The sequence below is a fragment of the Littorina saxatilis genome, linkage group LG17 (assembly GCF_037325665.1).
Source record: "Littorina saxatilis isolate snail1 linkage group LG17, US_GU_Lsax_2.0, whole genome shotgun sequence".
NCBI lineage: Eukaryota > Metazoa > Mollusca > Gastropoda > Littorinimorpha > Littorinidae > Littorina > Littorina saxatilis.
In genome coordinates, this window is record NC_090261.1 from 60,368,492 (window position 1) to 60,393,361 (window position 24,870).

At 39.4% G+C, this 24,870-nt stretch overlaps 2 protein-coding genes across 3 annotated transcripts in view; one reads left to right on the forward strand and one right to left on the reverse strand.

Annotated features, from left to right (window-relative positions):
* Positions 1–2,401, forward strand: part of LOC138951928 (kinesin-like protein KIF26B) — a 128,840-nt gene extending 126,439 nt beyond the window's left edge. For both annotated transcript variants that reach the window (XM_070323487.1, XM_070323488.1), the window contains exon 12: positions 1–2,401. This exon is cut by the window's left edge and continues 733 nt beyond it. The gene's annotated coding sequence lies outside the window, so the exon portion shown is untranslated.
* Positions 2,402–11,951: 9,550 nt separating this feature from the next.
* Positions 11,952–24,521, reverse strand: LOC138951971 (anti-sigma-I factor RsgI6-like). Its single transcript, XM_070323541.1, has 12 exons — positions 24,224–24,521; positions 22,903–23,039; positions 21,991–22,092; positions 20,220–20,385; positions 19,862–19,907; positions 19,272–19,433; positions 17,746–17,801; positions 14,833–14,970; positions 14,151–14,322; positions 13,538–13,648; positions 12,760–12,978; positions 11,952–12,213 (listed from the first exon to the last, which is right to left on the reverse strand). The coding sequence occupies exons 1-12, from the start codon at positions 24,394–24,396 to the stop codon at positions 11,998–12,000; spliced, it is 1,698 nt and encodes a 565-aa protein (XP_070179642.1). The 5' UTR covers positions 24,397–24,521; the 3' UTR covers positions 11,952–11,997.
* Positions 24,522–24,870: the final 349 nt, after the last annotated feature.

The following is a 24,870-nucleotide window of genomic DNA, read 5'->3' on the forward strand; positions in this document are numbered from 1 at the left end:
GAGCCAACTTCCCAGATGGTCAACATTTATGGTCATGACTGATGAAAAATCTATACCTCGGAGTTCAAAATGTACACGAAGTTCTTTGCGTCCCGTAGACCGAAGAACAGTTAACAAGTTCGTTGCGTCCCGTAGACCGAAGAACAGTTAACAAAGTCAAGTCAAGACGATGGTTTATTCAACAACCCTTTTGGGGTTGCGGACAGAACCAGACCTAAACTACCTGAGACACGTGTGTGTACTGTTTACACAACTTGACCCGAATATTTCGAAGGTTGCGCTCAGTACCTGAAATAGAGGGGCAGCTACCTCATCTCACGTCATCGCAAATTTCGACCTTGTCAGAGGTTGTTCTCACTTTTCATCACTCGCAAGCGGAACTTTCGTCGTTTGAGAAAGGTCTTCCCACGCGGCCATAATCGGAACACTGAATGAGAGAAACCTGGGAACCCTCTCCACAAACAATCATTCATTGGACATCACAGCTGAACGGGAGCAAATTCACGTGAATGAACGCTGGCTCGTGTGCGTGTTCTCCCTCGGCAATTTTTCGGGATCCGTGTGCAGTACGGTGTATGTGTGAAACTGAAAGTTGCATCAGCACTTGGATTATTTTTCTGTGAACATGCTCGTTTCGTGTACAAGAGACTTCTCTGCGTCGTATAGTCGGATATGTTAGGCTTCCAATCTCCTCGTATAGCCAAAGAAGTTTGCCTTACTGATTTTTTTGTCTACAGGAACCCATTTCTTTTTTGTCAATGCTATACTACTACTTGACTTCTACACGAAGCGGCGTTGTGGTTTTTGTCAACCGCCGTGACAGGTTTAGGTTTCCCACTTGACCTGGTTATGAAGCACGTGCATAACTGGACGTATATTTTAGCCTCTCTAGATTATACCATGAAGCACTGTGCGCTCTACTGTTCACACAGACTTGAACACGGTTACTGAGACTTGTATGCAAGATTGTTTTTTTGTTCGGTGCAAATCTGTTCACGTCATATTGATGATCATCCGTGCAAATCTAAACTGCTGTTGATGATTATTTATTTTGTTACAACACTTGCTGCATCAGGATGCAATGAATGATCTTTCGACGGTTTTTTCTTTAGAGTTTTATTTTGTAATCCTACCTGTATCGTGTTGTGTGTGTGTATATATTTAGTAGCAACAGACATTTTAAGTATCTTTGTACATTATGAGAAAGAGGATATATATTTTCTACGGTTTCCTATCTTCAGCTATACATGTACGTGTGAGTATGTGTCCCCCCTTTATTTCATGTTGAATGTACATTAATTTTTAAGTGTTGGTTTTGTTCTGGTACCATATGTGATCTGTTAGTGTCATCTGACTGCTTAGACTTTTGACATCGTAACTGTATTTGGGACGACCTTTGGACCGTGGAACTTTTTACAGACAAGCTGTACAAACAAAATCTGATCGTTGTATATACAGTAGTAGACTTTCAGGTCCTCTTTTCGGATATCTGTGTTCGGATACGATCGTTACTTGGACAATGAAGTGGATGTGACAGAAAGCAAAAGTGACGATATGCGCAGAACACGAGTTATTGCAATCAGCGTCAGTCGAGCTTTCGGTATGACGAAGCCCTTTGCGATACTGCAGCCAACTTACATAATTTTAAGTCTGCAATATAAAAAGAAAGATCTGGTGATTTCCTTGTTGATGAGTAATTTATTTGTTTTACAATATGTTTAGCCAAATAAGCCTGGTCTGCTTTCAGATAAAGCGCGTAAGAAGCACCTGCTTTGTTCAAGTTTAGGAGTCATTGTATAAAATAAGAGGGATTTATCCGTTTTGTACATTTTTTTTTCAAGCAATAATTTAACTATAATGTTCAATAGACGAAGTCCGGAAATAACTCTGTTGGGTTTGTATTGCTTGTGGACGAGTTCCTTTCCCTTTTTTCTCCTTGATTTTCCATAGAAACACTGAAGCAACCAACACGTGACATTGTGCGCTTGTAGTCTCGCGGTCTCTATGGAAACGAGGGAAAGCAACTCGTCCAGAATCCACAGACACTTGACAGAGTTAGTTCCGAACATAGTCTTTTGAGGAGGCGTACTACATCAGATTGTGGGATTCTGGCCAGTAAAGCGGCGGAGGAAGAGGGGACTATTTGGTCAATGTGTGTATATCTGACTTGTTTATTCTCAGGTCGTGTCTGTAGTGGCCGTACTCGCTAACCGTAGTACGCGTTGTCAGACGGTGGGGAAAACCTTAGCACTGCTCTGTCTTTTGTCTGTGTGTGGAACCTGTAGCATACATGTTAGAGTCCTGCGTCGGCTTGCACCATACTAGAGCGATGTAAAATGTATGTACATTATACTAATAAAACATAACTGTGCAACATAATAATAAAGAAACAGAAAGAGAGTGAGGTTTTGTGCTTGACTACATGATTTGCGAGACTCGATGTGTGTATGTGTGTGTGTGTGTGTGTGTGGGAGGGGGAGCGACAGGCAGCGAGAGTGAATGCATGTTGTGGGTGTGTGTGTGTGTGCGAACGAAACAGGCAGGGAGAAAGAAAGTGTGTGTGTGTGCATGTGTGTGTGGGAGGGGGAGCGACAGGCAGCGAGAGTGAGTGCATGTTGTGGGTGTGTGTGTGTGCGAACGAAACAGGCAGGGAGAAAGAAAGTGTGTGTGTGCATGTGTGTGTGGGAGGGGGAGCGACAGGCAGCGAGAGTGAGTGCATGTTGTGGGTGTGTGTGTGTGCGAACAAAACAGGCAGGGAGAAAGAAAGTGTGTGTGTGTGTGCATGTGTGTGAGCAATTGAGTGAGGATCAGGCATCGTTAATCAGACTGAATAAGAACAACCTGTCGTTAACCCACTGGAATCGTGTGCCATCTCAACAGTAAGACGCCACTACACTCAGTCACTGGTAAACTTTAACAAATTCTGCCAAGTTCGGGATCAAACGGACTTCAAAAATATAAACACAAGAATATCACACACACACACACACACACACACACACACACAGACACACACACACTACACACACACACACACACACACACACACACACACACAGACACACACACACACACACACACACACACACACACACACACCGATAGAGAACAGTGCGTTGTATGGCCCCCTCATAACACTCGTTTATAAAATGTCATAGTTATGGAGAATTTTCGGGTTGAATTCGCCAGTAAATGGTTTCCTTCGGGGTCGCGGACATATAGGCTTTAACATGAGAGACACATTCGGGGAAATAACGAATACACACACGCATATTACATCCTTCGAACATGTTTTTTGCAGTGACCAGGTATACAGTCACAGGGCTTCGAGGTTATCATGTATCTTGTGTAAGGTTCCAAGGGAAACAACTCATCCCATTATTTCCTGCTTAAAAGTCGTCGTCTCTAGTCAAATCAGGCGACTCCACCTTCTCTCTCTCTCTCTCTCTCTCTCTCTCTCGCTTTACACACACACACACACACACACACACACACACACACACACTCACACGCCCGCCCGCCCGCACACAAACGAGCATATACGCTCGCACAAGCGCGCACACGCACGCAACCACACACACTCACACACACACACACACACACACACACATACACGCCCGCCCGCCCGCACACAAACGAGCACATACGCACGCACACACACACACACACACACACACACACACACACACACACAAACACACATACACGCACACGCGCGCACACGCGCACACACACACACACACGCACACACACACACACACACACACACACACACACACACACACACACACACACACACACATACACTCTTCAAAAAAAGTTAAGGAACGGTTGAAAAAACGGATCTAATAAAAAATTGCCAAAAAATTAAACATCGACATAATAATTAAAAGATTAATGTGTTTGAATTAACAAATGAACAAGAAGTCTTGACCTAGAATTTTGTTTGGCAGGCAGAGTTATTTCCCTTTGTGGGACTTCTCAAAAGCTTCAGCATTTTGGAAGAAAAAGGGTGTTTTTTTATAGCCCCATGAAATTTGCGGAACGCATGCCAGGGCAAAAGGTTGTGATGCACGTGCTACAACAGGGTCCTGGCTATGAACATCGCTCACCAGCTTGTGTTTAAAGGTTGACACGCTGAAACAATTATGCACAGTAGCAACATGCCCCCACGAAGAAAACTGAGCGATTTGGATAGAGGAAGGGCAATAGGATGGCTACAAGACGGTGTTGCTGCCAGGCAAGTGGCCCAGAGGCTTTCAGTGGCTCCCTCTGTCATCATCAGACTAAAACAGAGATTCCACGCAACTGGAAGAGTGCAAGAGCGACAACGTTCTGGTCGGCCCAGAGTCACCACACAAAGAGAGGATCGCTTCATTCAGAGGCAGGCCATGCAACAAAGAATGGCTACGGCAAACAACATTAAGCAACGCCTACAAGCTACCACCAACACTGTTGTTAGTGGTCAGACGATCCGAAACCGCTTACACAACTTTGGCTTGCGTGCAAGGCGTCCAGTCCGAGGAACAACCCTGACTGCTAATCACCGAGCAGCTCGCCGAGCCTGGTGCACTCACAATGTGAGGTGGCAACGGGCTCAGGTGTTGTTTACAGATGAGTCCCGCTTTTGCTTGGAACCTGCTGATGGTCGCATCCGAGTGTGGAGGCGTCGCGGAGAGCGCTTCGCAGAAGGCGCTCTTCTGGAACGACAGCGTTTTGGCGGAGGCTCTGTGATGGTCTGGGGAGGGATCAGCACACGTCTAAGGACACCTCTGTACCATGTAGTGGGCAACTTGACCGTTGTCCGCTACCAGAATGAGATCCTGCAACCCCTGGTCGTTCCAGCCATGCAAGCGATCGGCCCTCGTGCGATTCTTCAGGATGACAACGCACCTCCCCATCGCTCTGCAGCTGTAAACACCTTCATCCAGCAGGCCAGGGTCAACAGGATGATGTGGCCAGCCAACAGCCCGGACCTGAACCCCATAGAGCACATCTGGGACGAGGTTTTGTCGTCGGGTACAGCAACATCACCCTCCTCCTGCCAATCTGGGTCAACTGCTGCAATGGCTCCAGCAGGAGTGGAATGGAGTTCCCAGAGCATTCATATGCAACCTGATCCACTCCATGCGCCAACGATGTGTTGAATGCCTGGCACACAACGGAAGGCACACGCGTTATTGACACTGATTCACATTGTTGTGAATTCCACCCCCACCCCACCCACACACACTCACACAGAACACCTTCCCAAAAATTTTCACCAGACTAAGACAATAGAATGTCAGTTGGACCTTGACTAAAAATATGTATAGGTAAAGATGTCCCAGCTACAACAAATTGTTCTGTCAGAAGACCTACATGTCGAAATGATGTGATGGCCGACCAGCCAAGGATTAGAACAATGCGTCATATAATATAAGCATGTATCAATGACCCTAGGCTGAGGCCCGACAATAACACTGCCTTCTCTCAAATATGATTTTCTGTTATATAATAATATGACTGCTGGAACATTCATCTTAGCGTTAAACAAGGATTTTACCTGCAAACACACACACACACACACACACACACACACACACACACACACACACACACACACACACACACACACACAGTGACACACACTTACTTGGCCTCAACAGCCAGAATGTCGGGGTTGTACCTTGTAGTTTACATCCCTGTGAATGCTTTCTGTTCCATCCTCATGGTAATTCCATGACATCTAACACACTTCAAGTTCGTTTCAATTAACTAAAGTTTGATTACTCTTGGCAGCAGTGTTGATATGATTAGTTGCTCCAGCTGATCTCCTTGGCCAAAATAAATAGGGTAGGAAGGTAGGCAATCCCTTTTTTTTTTTTTTACTTTTTTTCCTTAATAGCAGAGCAACCAAGCGTGTAGCACTCGCAACCGAAGAAGATGCCGCCATTTTTGTCATGGCAAGCGTCTGTTGGGCCTTTTTAGTAATTTCCCATGCATCGTCTGTCGTCTGCATGACGACTCGAGCGCTTTCGCTTTCATTGCGTTTTCTGCACTCGTTTTCTTGTTTTCATTTTTTTTTCTTTTTGACAAATGTAATAAAACGTTATAGGGTCGGCCCCTAAAAATAGGGTAGGTCGGGTTACTGTAACCACACCTATTTTTTGTTTAGGCCTAATAGTAAATATAACGTTTTGTTTTGTCAATAGTAAATGTAACGTGTTGTTTTATCAATAGTAAATATAACGTTTTGTTTTGTCAATAGTAAATGTAACGTGTTGTTGTGTTAATAGTAAATGTAACGTGTTGTTTTGTCAATAGTAAATATAACGTTTTGTTTTGTCCATAGTAAATATAACGTGTTGTTTTGTCTGTAGTAAATATAGCGTTTTGTTGTGTTAATAGTAAATATAACGTTTTGTTTTGTCAATAGTAAATATAACGTTTTGTTTTGTCAATAGTAAATATAACGTTTTGTTTTGTCAATAGTAAATATAGCGTTTTGTTGTGTCAATAGTAAATGTAACGTTTTGTTTTGTCAATAGTAAATGTAACGTTTTGTTGTGTCAATAGTAAATGTAACGTTTTGTTGTGTCAATAGTAAATGTAACGTTTTGTTTTGTCAATAGTAAATATAACGTTTTGTTTTGTCAATAGTAAATATAACGTTTTGTTGTGTCAATAGTAAATATAACGTTTTGTTTTGTCAATAGTAAATGTAACGTTTTGTTGTGTCTACAGTAAATATAACGTTTTGTTGTGTCAATAGTAAATATAACGTTTTGTTTTGTCTACAGTAAATATAACGTTTTGTTTTGTCAATAGTAAATATAACGTTTTGTTGTGTCAATAGTAAATATAACGTTTTGTTTTGTCAATAGTAAATATAACGTTTTGTTTTGTCAATAGTAAATATAGCGTTTTGTTGTGTCAATAGTAAATGTAACGTTTTGTTTTGTCAATAGTAAATGTAACGTTTTGTTTTGTTAATAGTAAATATAACGTTTTGTTGTGTCAATAGTAAATGTAACGTTTTGTTGTGTCAATAGTAAATGTAACGTTTTGTTGTGTCAATAGTAAATATAACGTTTTGTTGTGTCTACAGTAAATATAACGTTTTGTTTTGTCAATAGTAAATATAACGTTTTGTTTTGTTAATAGTAAATATAACGTTTTGTTTTGTTAATAGTAAATATAACGTTTTGTTTTGTCAATAGTAAATATAACGTTTTGTTTTGTTAATAGTAAATATAACGTTTTGTTTTGTCAATAGTAAATGTAACGTTTTGTTGTGTCTACAGTAAATATAACGTTTTGTTGTGTCAATAGTAAATATAACGTTTTGTTGTGTCAATAGTAAATATAACGTTTTGTTTTGTTAATAGTAAATATAACGTTTTGTTTTGTTAATAGTAAATATAACGTTTTGTTGTGTCAATAGTAAATATAACGTTTTGTTGTGTCTACAGTAAATATAACGTTTTGTTGTGTCAATAGTAAATATAACGTTTTGTTGTGTCTACAGTAAATATAACGTTTTGTTTTGTCAATAGTAAATGTAACGTTTTGTTTTGTCAATAGTAAATGTAACGTTTTGTTTTGTCAATAGTAAATGTAACGTTTTGTTTTGTCAATAGTAAATATAACGTTTTGTTTTGTTAATAGTAAATATAACGTTTTGTTTTGTCAATAGTAAATATAACGTTTTGTTTTGTCAATAGTAAATATAACGTTTTGTTGTGTCAATAGTAAATATAACGTTTTGTTTTGTTAATAGTAAATATAACGTTTTGTTGTGTCAATAGTAAATGTAACGTTTTGTTTTGTCAATAGTAAATGTAACGTTTTGTTTTGTCAATAGTAAATATAACGTTTTGTTTTGTCAATAGTAAATGTAACGTTTTGTTTTGTCAATAGTAAATATAACGTTTTGTTTTGTTAATAGTAAATATAACGTTTTGTTTTGTCAATAGTAAATATAACGTTTTGTTTTGTCAATAGTAAATATAACGTTTTGTTTTGTCAATAGTAAATATAACGTTTTGTTGTGTCAATAGTAAATGTAACGTTTTGTTTTGTCTACAGTAAATATAACGTTTTGTTTTGTCAATAGTAAATATAACGTTTTGTTTTGTCAATAGTAAATATAACGTTTTGTTTTGTCAATAGTAAATGTAACGTTTTGTTTTGTTAATAGTAAATATAACGTTTTGTTGTGTCAATAGTAAATGTAACGTTTTGTTTTGTCAATAGTAAATATAACGTTTTGTTTTGTCAATAGTAAATATAACGTTTTGTTGTGTCAATAGTAAATATAACGTTTTGTTTTGTCTACAGTAAATATAACGTTTTGTTTTGTCAATAGTAAATATAACGTTTTGTTGTGTCAATAGTAAATATAACGTTTTGTTTTGTCAATAGTAAATGTAACGTTTTGTTGTGTCTACAGTAAATATAACGTTTTGTTGTGTCAATAGTAAATATAACGTTTTGTTGTGTCTACAGTAAATATAACGTTTTGTTGTGTCTACAGTAAATATAACGTTTTGTTGTGTCAATAGTAAATGTAACGTTTTGTTGTGTCTACAGTAAATATAACGTTTTGTTGTGTCTACAGTAAATATAACGTTTTGTTGTGTCAATAGTAAATGTAACGTTTTGTTGTGTCAATAGTAAATGTAACGTTTTGTTGTGTCTACAGTAAATATAACGTTTTGTTGTGTCAATAGTAAATGTAACGTTTTGTTGTGTCTACAGTAAATATAACGTTTTGTTGTGTCAATAGTAAATGTAACGTTTTGTTGTGTCTACAGTAAATATAACGTTTTGTTGTGTCTACAGTAAATGTAACGTTTTGTTGTGTCTACAGTAAATATAACGTTTTGTTGTGTCAATAGTAAATATAACGTTTTGTTTTGTCAATAGTAAATGTAACGTTTTGTTGTGTCTACAGTAAATATAACGTTTTGTTGTGTCAATAGTAAATGTAACGTTTTGTTGTGTCTACAGTAAATATAACGTTTTGTTGTGTCAATAGTAAATGTAACGTTTTGTTTTGTCAATAGTAAATGTAACGTTTTGTTGTGTCTACAGTAAATATAACGTTTTGTTGTGTCAATAGTAAATGTAACGTTTTGTTGTGTCTACAGTAAATATAACGTTTTGTTGTGTCTACAGTAAATATAACGTTTTGTTGTGTCTACAGTAAATGTAACGTTTTGTTTTGTCAATAGTAAATGTAACGTTTTGTTTTGTCAATAGTAAATGTAACGTTTTGTTTTGTCAATAGTAAATGTAACGTTTTGTTTTGTCTACAGTAAATATAACGTTTTGTTGTGTCTACAGTAAATATAACGTTTTGTTGTGTCTACAGTAAATATAACGTTTTGTTGTGTCTACAGTAAATATAACGTTTTGTTGTGTCTACAGTAAATATAACGTTTTGTTGTGTCTACAGTAAATATAACGTTTTGTTTTGTCAATAGTAAATGTAACGTGTTGTTGTGTTAATAGTAAATATAACGTTTTGTTGTGTCTACAGTAAATATAACGTTTTGTTTTGTCAATAGTAAATATAACGTTTTGTTTTGTTAATAGTAAATATAACGTTTTGTTGTGTCAATAGTAAATATAACGTTTTGTTTTGTCAATAGTAAATATAACGTTTTGTTGTGTCAATAGTAAATATAACGTTTTGTTTTGTCTACAGTAAATATAACGTTTTGTTTTGTCAATAGTAAATATAACGTTTTGTTGTGTCAATAGTAAATATAACGTTTTGTTTTGTCAATAGTAAATGTAACGTTTTGTTGTGTCTACAGTAAATATAACGTTTTGTTGTGTCAATAGTAAATATAACGTTTTGTTTTGTCTACAGTAAATATAACGTTTTGTTTTGTCAATAGTAAATATAACGTTTTGTTGTGTCAATAGTAAATATAACGTTTTGTTTTGTCAATAGTAAATATAACGTTTTGTTGTGTCTACAGTAAATATAACGTTTTGTTGTGTCTACAGTAAATATAACGTTTTGTTGTGTCAATAGTAAATGTAACGTTTTGTTGTGTCTACAGTAAATATAACGTTTTGTTGTGTCTACAGTAAATATAACGTTTTGTTGTGTCAATAGTAAATGTAACGTTTTGTTGTGTCAATAGTAAATGTAACGTTTTGTTGTGTCTACAGTAAATATAACGTTTTGTTGTGTCAATAGTAAATGTAACGTTTTGTTGTGTCTACAGTAAATATAACGTTTTGTTGTGTCAATAGTAAATGTAACGTTTTGTTGTGTCTACAGTAAATGTAACGTTTTGTTGTGTCTACAGTAAATGTAACGTTTTGTTGTGTCAATAGTAAATGTAACGTTTTGTTGTGTCTACAGTAAATATAACGTTTTGTTGTGTCAATAGTAAATGTAACGTTTTGTTGTGTCTACAGTAAATATAACGTTTTGTTGTGTCAATAGTAAATGTAACGTTTTGTTTTGTCAATAGTAAATGTAACGTTTTGTTGTGTCTACAGTAAATATAACGTTTTGTTGTGTTAATAGTAAATGTAACGTTTTGTTGTGTCAATAGTAAATGTAACGTTTTGTTTTGTTAATAGTAAATGTAACGTTTTGTTTTGTCAATAGTAAATATAACGTTTAGTTTTGTCAATAGTAAATATAACGTTTTGTTGTGTCAATAGTAAATATAACGTTTTGTTTTGTCAATAGTAAATGTAACGTTTTGTTTTGTCAATAGTAAATGTAACGTTTTGTTTTGTCAATAGTAAATGTAACGTTTTGTTTTGTCAATAGTAAATGTAACGTTTTGTTTTGTCAATAGTAAATATAACGTTTTGTTTTGTCAATAGTAAATGTAACGTTTTGTTTTGTCAATAGTAAATATAACGTTTTGTTTTGTCTACAGTAAATATAACGTTTTGTTTTGTCAACAGTAAATATAACGTTTTGTTTTGTCAATAGTAAATATAACGTTTTGTTGTGTCAATAGTAAATATAACGTTTTGTTGTGTCAATAGTAAATGTAACGTTTTGTTGTGTCTACAGTAAATATAACGTTTTGTTGTGTCAATAGTAAATGTAACGTGTTGTTTTGTTAATAGTGAATGTAACGTTTTGTTTTGTCAATAGTAAATGTAACGTTTTGTTTTGTCTACAGTAAATGTAACGTTTTGTTGTGTCTACAGTAAATATAACGTTTTGTTGTGTCAATAGTAAATATAACGTTTTGTTTTGTCAATAGTAAATGTAACGTTTTGTTTTGTCAATAGTAAATGTAACGTTTTGTTTTGTCAATAGTAAATGTAACGTTTTGTTGTGTCTACAGTAAATATAACGTTTTGTTGTGTTAATAGTAAATGTAACGTTTTGTTGTGTCAATAGTAAATGTAACGTTTTGTTTTGTTAATAGTAAATGTAACGTTTTGTTTTGTCAATAGTAAATATAACGTTTTGTTTTGTCTACAGTAAATATAACGTTTTGTTTTGTCAACAGTAAATATAACGTTTTGTTTTGTCAACAGTAAATGTAACGTGGTTTTTTTCTCAATAATAAACGTTCCAATTACCTACCATTCTTGTTTTTGGATTCAGTTGGAGGGTTCATTCAATAATAAGAAGGGAGTAACTTAATTGACTTACTGTAGGGCATATTGTAGGTGACGAATATTGAGTATCATTTGTGGTTTGGAAACGTCTTTTAGTGATGGTGGCTGCTAATTGCTGCGTCAGTCGTTTCATGTTGGGAATGGTGATAGATCTGTTCACAGTTGTGCAAGGTGGTCTTGAAAAGAGAGGAAGAAAGAGACTGTCTGGTGCCTGGTATCTTGCCTGACTGACTGACTGATTGATTGATTGATTGATTGATTGATTGATTGATTGATTGATTGATTGATTGATTAATTGATTGATTGATTGATCACTTCATTAACCACTAAACAAAACAAGAACAACATTTCAATGGATTGATACGTTTTATAACGTCATTTTGTAGGTTTAATTACACTTTATTTGTGAACATTGATGTTAACCGTATGAGTTCCTTTGCTGAGAGTGAACGTCTGATTCAGGCTGCTCAGTTCCCTCCCCTGGTAGATGACGTGTACCTCGTAGTCACCATGGAAACCACGCACAGTCATCTGGCTTCCGGAGAGATTGTGAGTCTCGTCCGTCATCCACTGGTTCTCCAGGAGGTCAAAGACACGACGACCTGCTGCGGTCATCTGAAAATAAGGGTAGAAGTTTAGAAGCATTGTTAAGACAACGTTAAAAACTGATCAGTGCCAATCCTTCAGCTGTGGTCATTTGTTGCAGTTAATCTAGATTATTATCTGACAATTTGCACAGATGGGTCGATGTCTTGAAAATGTTTACATGGAATTTGCTTTACCGTTTTATCGTGTTCTCCGGGAAAGGGGGGGGGGGGTAGTATGTTTTATGTCTTTTGTCCTTCATAGAATAAGTTTACAAAACGGATATTGCATCAGACTAACTTGGCAGACTTGTGAGAGTCATTGAAGAAATCTTTCTTTCCGCCATCGTGCACGTTTGTTTATAATCACATTGCTTCATTTCCACCTCAGAAAAACCTCTGTCGAACCTTGAATCACATGACTTATTATCCTGTAACACCTTTCTCAAGAGCTGAACGATTGCTCGTTATTGCACCCCTACCCCCATCCCATCCCCATTATTCTCCAAACGAGCGTTAAACGCGAATGGTCTTTACACACAATCAACCACGAGTGAAACTCGGCTATTTCAGTTACCTGCAGGTCGTTTCCCTTGACGAGGGAAGCCTTCTCCCCCCTCCAGTGGGCCTGGTCCCAGAAGCCCCAGAATATGATGCCCTCAACAGCCGGGTGCCCGTACAGAGCTCTCAGCGCCTTCTCGTAGAAGTCCGCCCTCTTGTTCTCGTCCTGAGCTATCACATCCAGCTCCGACACCCAGATGGGGATGCCGGCCTGGGCCAGGATGTCCAGGCGTCCCTGGCAGAGGGACGAAAATAATAGAACGTCAAAGAGAAATCCAGCTTTCGAACTCTTTGTCTTGAGGGCCTGAGAATCGAATTCTGGCCAAAGATGTTGGACTTCAAGGAGAAACTGTGGGGTCCAGCGGAGTCCCTTCAGCGAACTGCAGACTTGATCACGTCAACAACCTTGACAGTCTAGCATGGCAACGGGAACGCAGAAGAAGAACTCTTTGTCTTAATCAGACAGACGATCGATGCATTTAAGTAACATTGGGATTGGTTCGTTGACTAGTTATTTTATTTGTGCCTTTGTGCCTTCTATACACTTACGAAACATATCACATAAAATAGAATTAACTTTATCATTTAAACATGACGAATTACAGTGGAGGTGCACACAACAGACGAGACAACAGACAAGACACTTACTACAACAGTATGACCGTTTAAAAATGTTGCAAAAATCAGTTAGATTAACTTTCAGGAGACCTTTCTTGTGTTGCCAGGAAAACAGACGCTGTCTCAGGAACAGGAGACACCAGATCAAAGAGAGCGACATTAAAAATGGATCGTACCTTAATGACGGTGGGGTCGGGCTCCTGCTCGCTGCCGAAGTGACACTGCACCCCCATACCATAGAGACCGACGTTGGCTTTCTTGAAACGCTGCGCTTGAGCCAGGTAGTCCTGTGGCACAGACAGAAACAGCAGGAAAGCAACCGGTCAGATGGCTTGTGCACAATTCAGTGGACAAACATAAACAGTTCAAACACTACAACAAGAAAGATTGGAAGAGAGCCAGGGCTGGATTTAGTGTAACAGAGGGAAGGGGCTTCAAAAATGATACAGGGGCACAGGGGGTTGACCAGGCGCGGGGATCTTTGGGGCACTGCCGCCCAGATTCTGTTGACATTCAGCATCTTAAAAGGGTATTTCGGGTCACTCTTTGAAAATAAGGTACATTAGCCGGGTAAGGAAGGGGAAGGGGGGGTTGGGGGCTTCCGGAACCCCGGACCCCCCCCCCCCCCCCCCTTTCTCTAGATCCAACCCGATTCGTTTTGTCAACAAGTCGACGTTGCATTAACTTATGATTCTTGTACGGGAATGAGAACAGAGATGCAACGTTCATATCGATATAAACAAAATAACCAATATATTATGGATAACACTGTGCAAATGAAAGCCTCACGCTTGTTTCGGAACCAGCAGCAACGACGTCGTAATCGTTGAGGAATAGCTTGACGCTGGAATCAGCATGGTGAGCGATGCGGAACAGTTCAAGGTCATAGTCAGAGTCGTGTAGTCTGTCCTGGTACCACGTGAAGTGCAGGTTCTCGTTGTTCACGTCCCATTGCTCCAAACTTCAGACCAAAAAAAAAGTGACATGTATATGAAGCTTCCAGTTGGAAAGAAAACAATTGGCGTAGCCTCAAAAACGGTGTACGTCTCGAGTCGACCCTCGTATTATGTAGGGGTTGTAAACAGCAGTCATGTTGCACGCTCTTCAGTTCAAGAAATGGTTGCGAAGTTTTATAATCGACGGGCGCACTGGCTTGGTGGAAAGACTCCGGCATCCAAAGCGAAAGTTCGTGGGTTCGAATCCCGGCCGCGCCGGGTGGGTTAAGGTGGAGATTTTTTCAGAAGAAGAAGAAGAAATAATCGAAATAACTACTTTATCATACTAAGAGATCAGAGATCAGACTCTACACTTATACGCTTCACGTATGATAACACACAAAACAAAAATTCATATATTACACGAGTGATATTAAAAATAACAAACAAACAAAAAAACTATTTCTTGTTCTATCATCTTTTCGTACGATTTCTGATCTTTGTGTGACAGCACACAGTCTACGCATGATACTCACAGTCCGCGTGTCTTGTTCATTGTCTCCTCTATATGATTCTTGACCTCTGTCCTAAGCGTGTTGCCGGACAGCTCCTTGACCCAGTTCGGCACCCAGCTAGGCACTGACCACACCAGGTTGGAACCTCGCACCTTCAGGCTGAGAATACGGAAAACGGAATACGGTAAGTTGATTCGAATTGGCCTAATGACCCTTTCCAAGGGCATACACAATATACAAAGGCAGGGATTTAATGGACCAGCAAATTAGATGGACCAGCAGCAAAACAAGATGGGTTTCAACAGCAAATTAGCTGCGATAAATATTTTGGGCAGCAAAAAATACACTTAGCAGCAAATTGGATATTTTAGCAGCAAAAAAGATGGTTAACCAGCAGATTTGCTGTTTGAACAGCTGAGATGATATTTAAACTGCAAATTAGATACTTTACCAGCAAGAAAATACAACTGACAGCAGAATTGATGGTCACAGCAGCAGAATAGATGATCACAGCAGCAGATTACATGAATTCAACAAACGTGACTACATATGAAATGTAATCAGAGTTGTATCTGGGTCTTATTCACCTGAGCTTTGTTCGCCTTCCTGCCATCAGGAACGGATATGCCTCTGCCTTTGGGCGTGAACCGGAAAAAAACCCATCACATGCTGGGCTCATGTTGTCATGAACGTAGACAAGCATCTTCTGAGAATCAGAGACCAAAGAACCCGTCAAGCTGTACGTGATGACATCAGTCAGCTGCAGCTTTGTCTAGATGAAGATTCATTTCATCATGCAGTTCTTTTGTTCCTGGCCAAATGGGAAGATTCCGACGATCACGGATTGTTGTCTTTCGTGGAGTACTTCAAGGGGTCATGGATCGACCGCAATGACACCTGGTACGAAGGCTACGCCCCGGGAATTCCTTCCACAAACAATGGACTGGAGGCAATAAACCAGACCATCAAACGTCAGAACACATTTCGTGAGAGGCTTGACTTGTCCAGATTCCTAACCCTTGTTGAAAGAGACATTGTCCTGAACTGGTCCAGGGAGAGAGACAACGCTCAGCCTGATCATATCCCAGTGGCACAAGAACCAGACAGAACCTTGCCCTGCTGGACGGCTGCCTATCAGTGGGCATCTTCAAACGCAAAGTCCATCAAGAGGAACCAGAAAGTGTTCGTGGCCTCGGAGTCGCTTCAGAACATGGACCTGAAGACAGCTGTCAGGATTCAGCAAGACCAGTTCCAGAGAGCCTCTTGGGAATCGTTTGACCAGTACAAGGAGAGCCGGAACTCGGTTTGGAGTCTGACCGTGGAGGACAACAGAATTGACTGCAATTGCCCTGTCTACATGAAGTCCAACATATGTAAACACTCACTTGGCATGGAAATCCGGCTGTCCATTTCTGAACCACCAGCACAGGCAAAGACCGCCCCCCTGGGAGAGAAGCGAAAGAGGGGACGACCTAGGCTGGCAAAACCAGCTCTCATACGTCAGTAGGTCTGGTTTATCTGCTGCTAGCGCTCTGCATGGGCATTCTCTGCATCCGACTGTCTGGTGTACTTGCTAGGGCGCTCTGCATGAGCATCCTCTCAGATTCCTTTTTTTGGTGGTGGTGCAAGGTGGTGTGTGTGTGTGTGTGTGTGTGTGTGTGTGTGTGTGTGTGTGTGTGTGTGTGTGTGTGTGTGTGTGTGTGTGTGTGTGTGTGTGTGTGTGTGTTTGTGTTGATTTTTTTCAAATAGAGTGAATGCGATTTCATGTTTTTGTCCATTTTCTGTATGAACGTTTTCTTCAATTTTTATTACGATTTTGCTGATTTGTGTCCGTTTTGCTGTTTTTTCATCCTTTTTGCTGTTCTCATTTTGCTGGATTTTTCCTCTTTTTTACTGTTAAAGAAATCTGCTTGGCTGTTCAATTCATCTATTCTGCTGTTGAATTCATCCAATTTGCTGCTTCACATTCGCTGCTCACTCCTTCCTATTTGCTGCTGAAACCATCTATTTTGCTGGTAAAATATTTGTATGCGATATACAAATTACTCTTTATAATCATAATTATAGACATTATCAGATATGACAATAAAGACACTAACAGTTATAGGCGTCAATAATTGTGGTTTTCTAGAAGAGAATATCTCAACTTGAAGGAAATGAACAGTTAAATGTTAACAATTAAATCGTCATTTCTTGATTTCAACAATTGGGCTGTATTGAATTTGTGCGACTGCATATCTTTTTTTTCGTGTTCATTGCAATAAAAAAAATTCATGTAACCCTAGGTTTTTTTTAAAATAAATATTGACTTGAAACTTGGTAGGTACTTTACACGGTTTTCGACGTAAGTTGGACAATGAAATAGAAAATGATTTTCGTCTTCTTCATTATTTTTACAAAAAGGGCAAACTTCCCTTTCTTGTGCTGGAGCAGAACTTCAGGCTGAGAGAAAAGGAGAGAGTTTGCACACAAAAAATTGTCACAGTCAGCTATATATGTTTATGCTCTCTTGCTACACCTGCTGCGTGCATTCTTTTAACATTTAGTTCCAGTGAATTCATGTCAAGAAAACTTCAATATCTCACACATTGTCATGAGAAGTTACAGTGGTGGTGCATAGCACACCAGACACAGCACTTAAACACAAAAGACCTCAAACAAAACCTATCTCGGATGCAAACACTCTCAGAGTTAAAATGTAAGTTAATATTTCATTTTAAAAAATAGGCCTACATTCAGTTCCTCTTAACATCGAAAGGTAATCCGATGGATGGAGCATGGTACTATTCAGAGCCACACTCTGTCCAAAGTTAGAGACCATCTCTCTCTCCCATTTTTCAATGCAAAAGAATCTCTCCATTTCACTTCACACACCTTCGGGCCCACAACTCAGATTGTCTGAGCTAATACGGCAAACAAAGTAAATACTCTTACCCGTGGCTTCTTACGCTGTGAATCATTTTGAGGGCAAGATCGTAGTCCTTTTGTCCCTGCAATACGTGCAAAACAAGAAGGGCAAAGCCCATACGACTCACATGCTTTACACATTTTTCCTACCAAAATACAGTGGTTGTGTCCAAGGTCATGCAACACAAAGCTGTTAATTCAAGACATAGGAAGTACAATGGTGCTTATTGGCTCTTTCTACCATGAGATATGGTCACTTTTAGTGGTTCACTACCTTATTTTGGTCACATTTCATAAGGGTCAAAGTGACCTTGACCTTGATCATATGTGACCAAATGTGTCTCATGATGAAAGCATAACATGTGCCCCACATAATTTTTAAGTTTGAAACAGTTATCTTCCATAGTTCAGGGTCAAGGTCACTTCAAAATATGTATACAATCCAACTTTGAAGAGCTCCTGTGACCTTGACCTTGAAGCAAGGTAAACCAAACTGGTATCAAAAGATGGGGCTTACTTTGCCCTATATATCATATATAGGTGAGCTATTCAATCTCAAAAACTTCAGAGAAAATGGGAAAAATGTGAAAAATAGCTGTTTTTTAGGCAACATTTATGGCCCCTGCGACCTTGACCTTGAAGCAAGGTCAAGATGCTATGTATGTTTTTTGGGGCCTTGTCATCATACACCATCTTGCCAAATTTGGTACTGATAGACTGAATAGTGTCCAAGAAATATCCAACGTTAAAGTTTTCCGGACGGACGTCCGGACGGACGGACGGACGGACGGACGACTCGGGTGAGTACATAGACTCACTTTTGCTTCGCATGTGAGTCAAAAAACCAACCAAATAAACAAGTTTAGACATGCATTTTAAAATGATTGGAACGCCTGTAAAAAAAAGACCTTATCAAATGGAATAATGTCATTCAATCCTGACAACCGCATGTCTGCATTTGGAAAGAGAATGAGTGAGTGAAATACAGTTCTTCAGTTGAACGCTGTAATTAGGTTTTAAGTTTGAGTTCAATTTATAATGAAGGACATATTTCACCCGTAAAAAAATCCTAAGAAGGTGCGTTTGGGTGTAGAGTCTTGAGATGAGGCGGTTAATGTTATAACGAGTTGCCCTGTTATTTAAACACAGAATGCACAGACACCCTAACAGTCAAACTCGCAAAAGCTAAATCAGGTTCGTTCAAATGAACGAAGAATCACAACAGCTTAAACAGAACAACTTCTGCATGTCGGTGAAAAGAACAGTTCATGCTCAATCCAGAATGTCCAAAGCCGAAACGACATTCCAAACGGGGTATGTAAAAATAAGACGACCCACGTAATTCCTAAGCAACGAAAAAAAATCGTTCTTCTTTGTGAATGTTATTCCTCATATTTCGCTCTACCACATGGCTAGTGAACGAGTTGTTTTGTCCTGAATTAAACGTTCGAAACAAAATTAACCTTTATCATTTCTTCAACTCTAGTACATGGCTTTTATATATCTCGTAAAATTGTACAATATTCGTGTTTCCCATGCACAAAGTGACCTACCCTCTGCGGTTCAATGATCTTCCACTTGACCGCGCTCTCGGGCGCCATCCAGTTGAAGTGGTTGTGGACAAAGTCGCCATACTTGCCCCCCGCGACCTTGGAGTTGTACTTCCACGAGTTGACCGCTGTGCCAAACGGGAATGACTTCTTCTTCTGCAGGACCTGGTGGATGACACATTACACGATTCCATCATTACACAATAGATTCATGCTCACTTGTTTGTTTGTTTATATGTTCTTTGAGTCATTAAAAGATTCGTTGACTTTACAACAACAACAACAACAACCACCACCACCACCACCACCACAACAACAACAACAACAACAACAACAACAACAACAACAACAACAACAACAACAACACACTGATTCTAGCGTATTGTTAAGGATAGCAAGCCTTTTTCTGTTAATGAAGATTGCTCTTTAGACAATATTCTGTTGTCTTGTTGAAATCTTGTTTGTGAAAGGATAAATGTAAATGTATTCCCAAAACCATATTTGATCGTAGGGGAGCGAGATGTTAGAGATGTCAACGTTTGAAGGGTCAGCTTTTTCATAGGGCGTGTCTTTTTGTAACAAATTATACTTACATGAATCTGGACGTCATTCTTGTTAATCCCCGCTGCTGTAGTTACGCTGGTGAGACAAAAACACACGCCATCTTAAATATATAATACCAAAAAAGAAACTATAATCATGAAAAGGTAAAACAGCGGCTATACGCGGGTAGGTTAACAACTAAAGCCGAAGCGTTTTCGTTTTACGAAGTATTCTATTACATGTTCAAAGCAGAAATACATGTATACTTTCATTACTTTACGTATGTTTTTGAGACCAGACGTAGACAAATAAAATGCACGCATAAAACTGAACCGCATAAATGTTCCCTATTTCCAAATCTTCGACTTCCAGAAAAATAGAGTTTCTGAAATCGTGTACACTACTTACTGAAGGACTATGTTGCTTTTGCGCTGTTGGTCAATCACGTGATTAAGGTCAGTAAAGGTCACGTCACCCCCACTTCCGCTTGCCGGTGTGATGGTTGCGGAATCCGTAAGGAAACCAACAGATCCTTCAGGACCGCTCTGGATGTAGGGCCGTAGCCGTTTGATGGCTTTGAACACACACACACACACACATACACACACACCAAACACACACACACACACACACACACACACACACACACACGGGCACACGCAAACACACACGCACATACACGCACGCGCGTATGCACGCACACACACACACACACACACACACACACACACGTACGCACGCACACACACACACATACACCACAATCAATAATGGTCTCCTTAAAAACATGGTTCTAATGACACTCAAACAAACTTCTAAAATACACATCAAACGACCCATTCATTTTAAGACGGGGGTACTGGTGTGTTGTGTAGCATCACGGATACCTTCATTCTCTGTACATCACCACAGATCTTTGTAGAATGTTACAACGCGGTAAGAGCATTCTTTCTCTCAGTCAGATACCTTCATTCTCTGTACATCACCACAGATCTTTGTAGAATGTTACAACGCAGTAAGAGCATTCTTTCTCTCAGTCAGATACCTTCATTCTCTGTACATCACCACAGATCTTTCTAGAATGTTACAACGCGGTAAGAGCATTCTTTCTCTCAGTCGGATACCTTCATTCTCTGTACATCACCACAGATCTTTGTAGAATGTTACAACGCGGTAAGAGCATTCTTTCTCTCAGTCGGATACCTTCATTCTCTGTACATCACCACAGATCTTTCTAGAATGTTACAACGCGGTAAGAGCATTCTTTCTCTCAGTCAGATACCTTCATTCTCTGTACATCACCACAGATCTTTCTAGAATGTTACAACGCGGTAAGAGCATTCTTTCTCTCAGTCAGATACCTTCATTCTCTGTACATCACCACAGATCTTTCTAGAATGTTACAACGCGGTAAGAGCATTCTTTCTCTCAGTCATACCAAAAATCAACAGCGCGGCTGCTTCTCGTGCATAGATGAACATTGTTTGCTGTAAATGACCACAGGAGCTTGTATCAAATCGCCGGTCGATCATTATTTACATTCTACTACTACCATATACTACTACTATAATGTAAATAATGATCGACCGGCGATTTGATACAAGCTCATGTGTAAATGACACTATTACGTTACCCTGCGAAGGTAATTCAGTTAACACCGGTTCGCTCTACACAGTTTTCATCCAGAAAGTTGATGTTCAGTATGTATCGTTCTGGAAAGATTCGATTATCCTGTGTAAAAGCCTCCACATATATATCTGTGTTGGTTTACATGATTGTTCTGCTCAAAACGTAAGGTATGGTTTTCTTTTCGTATGCTAGTGCACGAAACACTTGAATTACCTTCGGAGCAAATCATAAGTTAATAGCCCTTATTTAAAACCTGCCATGTGAACACAGAGCATAACAGGAGACAACAAACGTCAGACTTTATCACCAACAGCTCTCTATAATCCATAGGTGTCACGCCTATTCGGGAGTCAGGAAACGTTTCAGCTATAAATAGCTCATACTCAAGGCCGGCAGACAACTCCGCAGAGCAGCTGAATGTAAAAGGGGGACTACTGCGTCATCCTGTCACGTCTTTTATAGAAATCTCAGCAATGATGTCACAATAGTACTGGTGCACTGTCAAAATACACGAACGACAACTGTACTGACACAGAGAAAAGTTGCCTACGTTTGTTTGTTGGTGCTGTAAAAATCCCCTGCAGATGGATCCAGCCGTCTGACGTCTTTGCGTTGGCATGGCGCGCCACTATCTCGTATTTCCCACTGCCGTCTGCACAACACAAATTGCTGGGTAGGTATAAATCCAAAGACAACAAGAAATTCCTTCGAGGTAGGAAAATCACCCCCGTTGGTCAAAGGGAAATAACCATTCTCACTGCACCCATTCTCACTGCCACCAACTGAGAAGGTTCTTTCCCTTTGACCATGAATATGTTTCTGTATAAGTCCTTGTAGAATCTTAATCCACCAATAACTCCCTAACCGTGTGTTTGACTGGTCCCAATTTTTGTAAGGACCGTCTCAGGAATGTATAGAACCTGTTCACCAAGTTTGGTGACGATCGGTCCGTTCATTCTTGAGATCTATATGCGAAATCAAACACACAAACACACAAACAAACAAACAAACACATCGACCGAAACCTATACACACCCCTATACCGGGGGTGTAAATAGACTGCTGACGTTTCAAAATTCAGAATCAAAAAACAAGAATTGCTGGTTAATGTAACGTTTAGTATTGATACAACAATAACTTCTATTATTGTAATAGTATTGTATCGTTTTTGTTTTATCAATAATAAACATTCCCTTAACCTACAATTTCTTTTTTGCTGACTATTTAGATCTCGATTTTACGAACATTTCAACGTATCACACTGCATTCGGCTTTTGAGACTCAAATATTAAACCGAGGTGTCTTTTGGGATATAAAACTGCTAGCATAGTTCAGCATGCATGCATTCCCACGCGCATGACTAAAAAAGAAGTTTACTCCCCCCCCCCCCCCCTCCCCCTCTCCCGTAGTCCCTCAAAAGAAAGACCCACAAATAAACGAAATTCGCTAACTTTTCACTGACCTGTGAAATAATAATTATTCATGAGCTCAATGTTCTGGCCGGCGTGGTCATTCAGCAGCTTGACCCACACCCCTGCCTTGTAGACCTGACCCCCGGTCACCTGAATGTACTGGGATGGTCCGTCTGCGTCTTTCGACCTGGGACACAGTGGTCATTACACATTCAGACATATGTAGACATTGGTATAGTTCTTTCTTTCTTTCTTTATTTGGTGTTTAACGTCGTTTTCAACCATTCAAGGTTATATCGCGACGGGGAAAGGGGGGAGATGGGATAGGGGAAAAGGGGGAGATGGGATAGAGCCACTTGTTAATTTTTTTTTGTTCACAAAAGCACTAATCAAAAAATTGCTCCAGGGGCTTGCAACGTAGTACAATATATGACCTTACTGGGAGAATGCAAGTTTCCAGTACAAAGGACTTAACATTTCTTACATACTGCTTGACTAAAATCTTTACAAACATTGACTATATTCTATACAAGAAACACTTAACAAGGGTAAAAGGAGAAACAGAATCCGTTAGTCGCCTCTTACGACATGCTGGGGAGCATCGGGCAAATTCTTTCTCGTCCCAACCAATATGGGACTCCCCCTAACCCGCGGGGGGTATTGGTATAGTTGACTTCGTTGCTTAAGTTTTGGATAATTCATCCGCGGGTCGAGAAGGCAACATAATTAGAACTTTGTCCGATTTCTACACAAGCCTTCGTTTATCTAAGGTGTTTTATTATATACTGTAACAATGAAATAGGGATTTTGTTTTTAAATAAAAATGACAGAAATGTTCATCTTTCGTGAGTAATTTTTCTCCAATATTTGTTTTTGCTGTGAATACCTCAAGTTTATGTTTTATCATCACCCCAACTATACACACATGTGTTATATGTTAACCAGCTATTTCTCATAAGTTCACAGGGAAAGTCGTTCAACATTCACTGAAACAAAAGAAGAAGAAGGAGAAAAGGAAGAGGACGATCAAGGGAAGATCTGAAAGTTTCAATGAAATAATGAAAACAACACCCAGAAACCCAGACAAATAGACAGACAGACAGACAGACAGACAGGCAAACAGACAGACAGACAGACAGACAGACAAACAGACAGACCGACAGACAGACAGACAGACAGACAGACAGACAGACAGACAGACAGACAGACAGGCACACACACACAGACACAGACACACACACACAGACACAGACACAGACACACACACACACACACACACACACACACACACACACACACACACGCATGCACGCTCAAACAAATTAACACAAAACAAACAAACGGTTAGCATGAGCACAATTTCATCTTCACCTGCCAGTAATATTGAGAGAGTGTTGGCCGGAGTGTCGGTCGCTGCTCAAAGAGCAGTGAGAGTTCCAGCAATCCCAATGGTCAAGGGATTCAAAGTCTGCATTCTGTAACAGCTCTCCTGCGGTCAGTGCAGACAGAGCTGCTAATGCTATCAAATTGCCAAGTATCACCATGGTTTTCCAGGAGCAGCGCCCACCTTAGACGCCGTGTCGACAAGAGCTCTCTGACGAAAACAGAATCCGCTGGTTCAGTTTGCTGGAACAAACGGTTACTGATTGTGATTTGTTTTTGCGTGTGACAGATAAGACGTGCAATGTCAACGGAGTAGGTATCCGGGTCATTGGAGCCAACTGTGCCAGGTACGCGATGTTCACAGTATGGTATGTTGGTATGCTTGGCACAAAGGGTCAACAATCTCCAAAAAATAAGGCCTCAAGAAAATAGGGCCTTTTTCGGAAAATAAGGACTGATTTTAAAGAAATAAGACCTATTTTCAAATCAAGGCCATAGATATTTCAGGTCTTTTAAAGATAAGACCTTATTTTAAAAATAAAGCCTTACAAGTAGACGGGGACCATCCGTCGCGATATAACCTTGAATGGTTGAAAACGACGTTAAACACCAAATAAAGAAAGAAAGAAAGAAAG

What these genes read in the sequence shown, in the direction of transcription:
- LOC138951971 (XM_070323541.1), bottom strand. Translation starts at nt 24,396, where the DNA reads ATGGTGATACTTGGCAATTTGATAGCATTAGCAGCTCTGTCTGCACTG. An exon ending in TACAGCACCAACAAACAAAC is followed by an intron (nt 20,386 to 21,990) that starts GTAGGCAACTTT and finishes GTGTGTTCAAAG; the next exon opens with CCATCAAACGGCTACGGCCC. An exon ending in CACAGCGTAAGAAGCCACGG is followed by an intron (nt 14,971 to 17,745) that starts GTAAGAGTATTT and finishes CCGTATTCTCAG; the next exon opens with CCTGAAGGTGCGAGGTTCCA.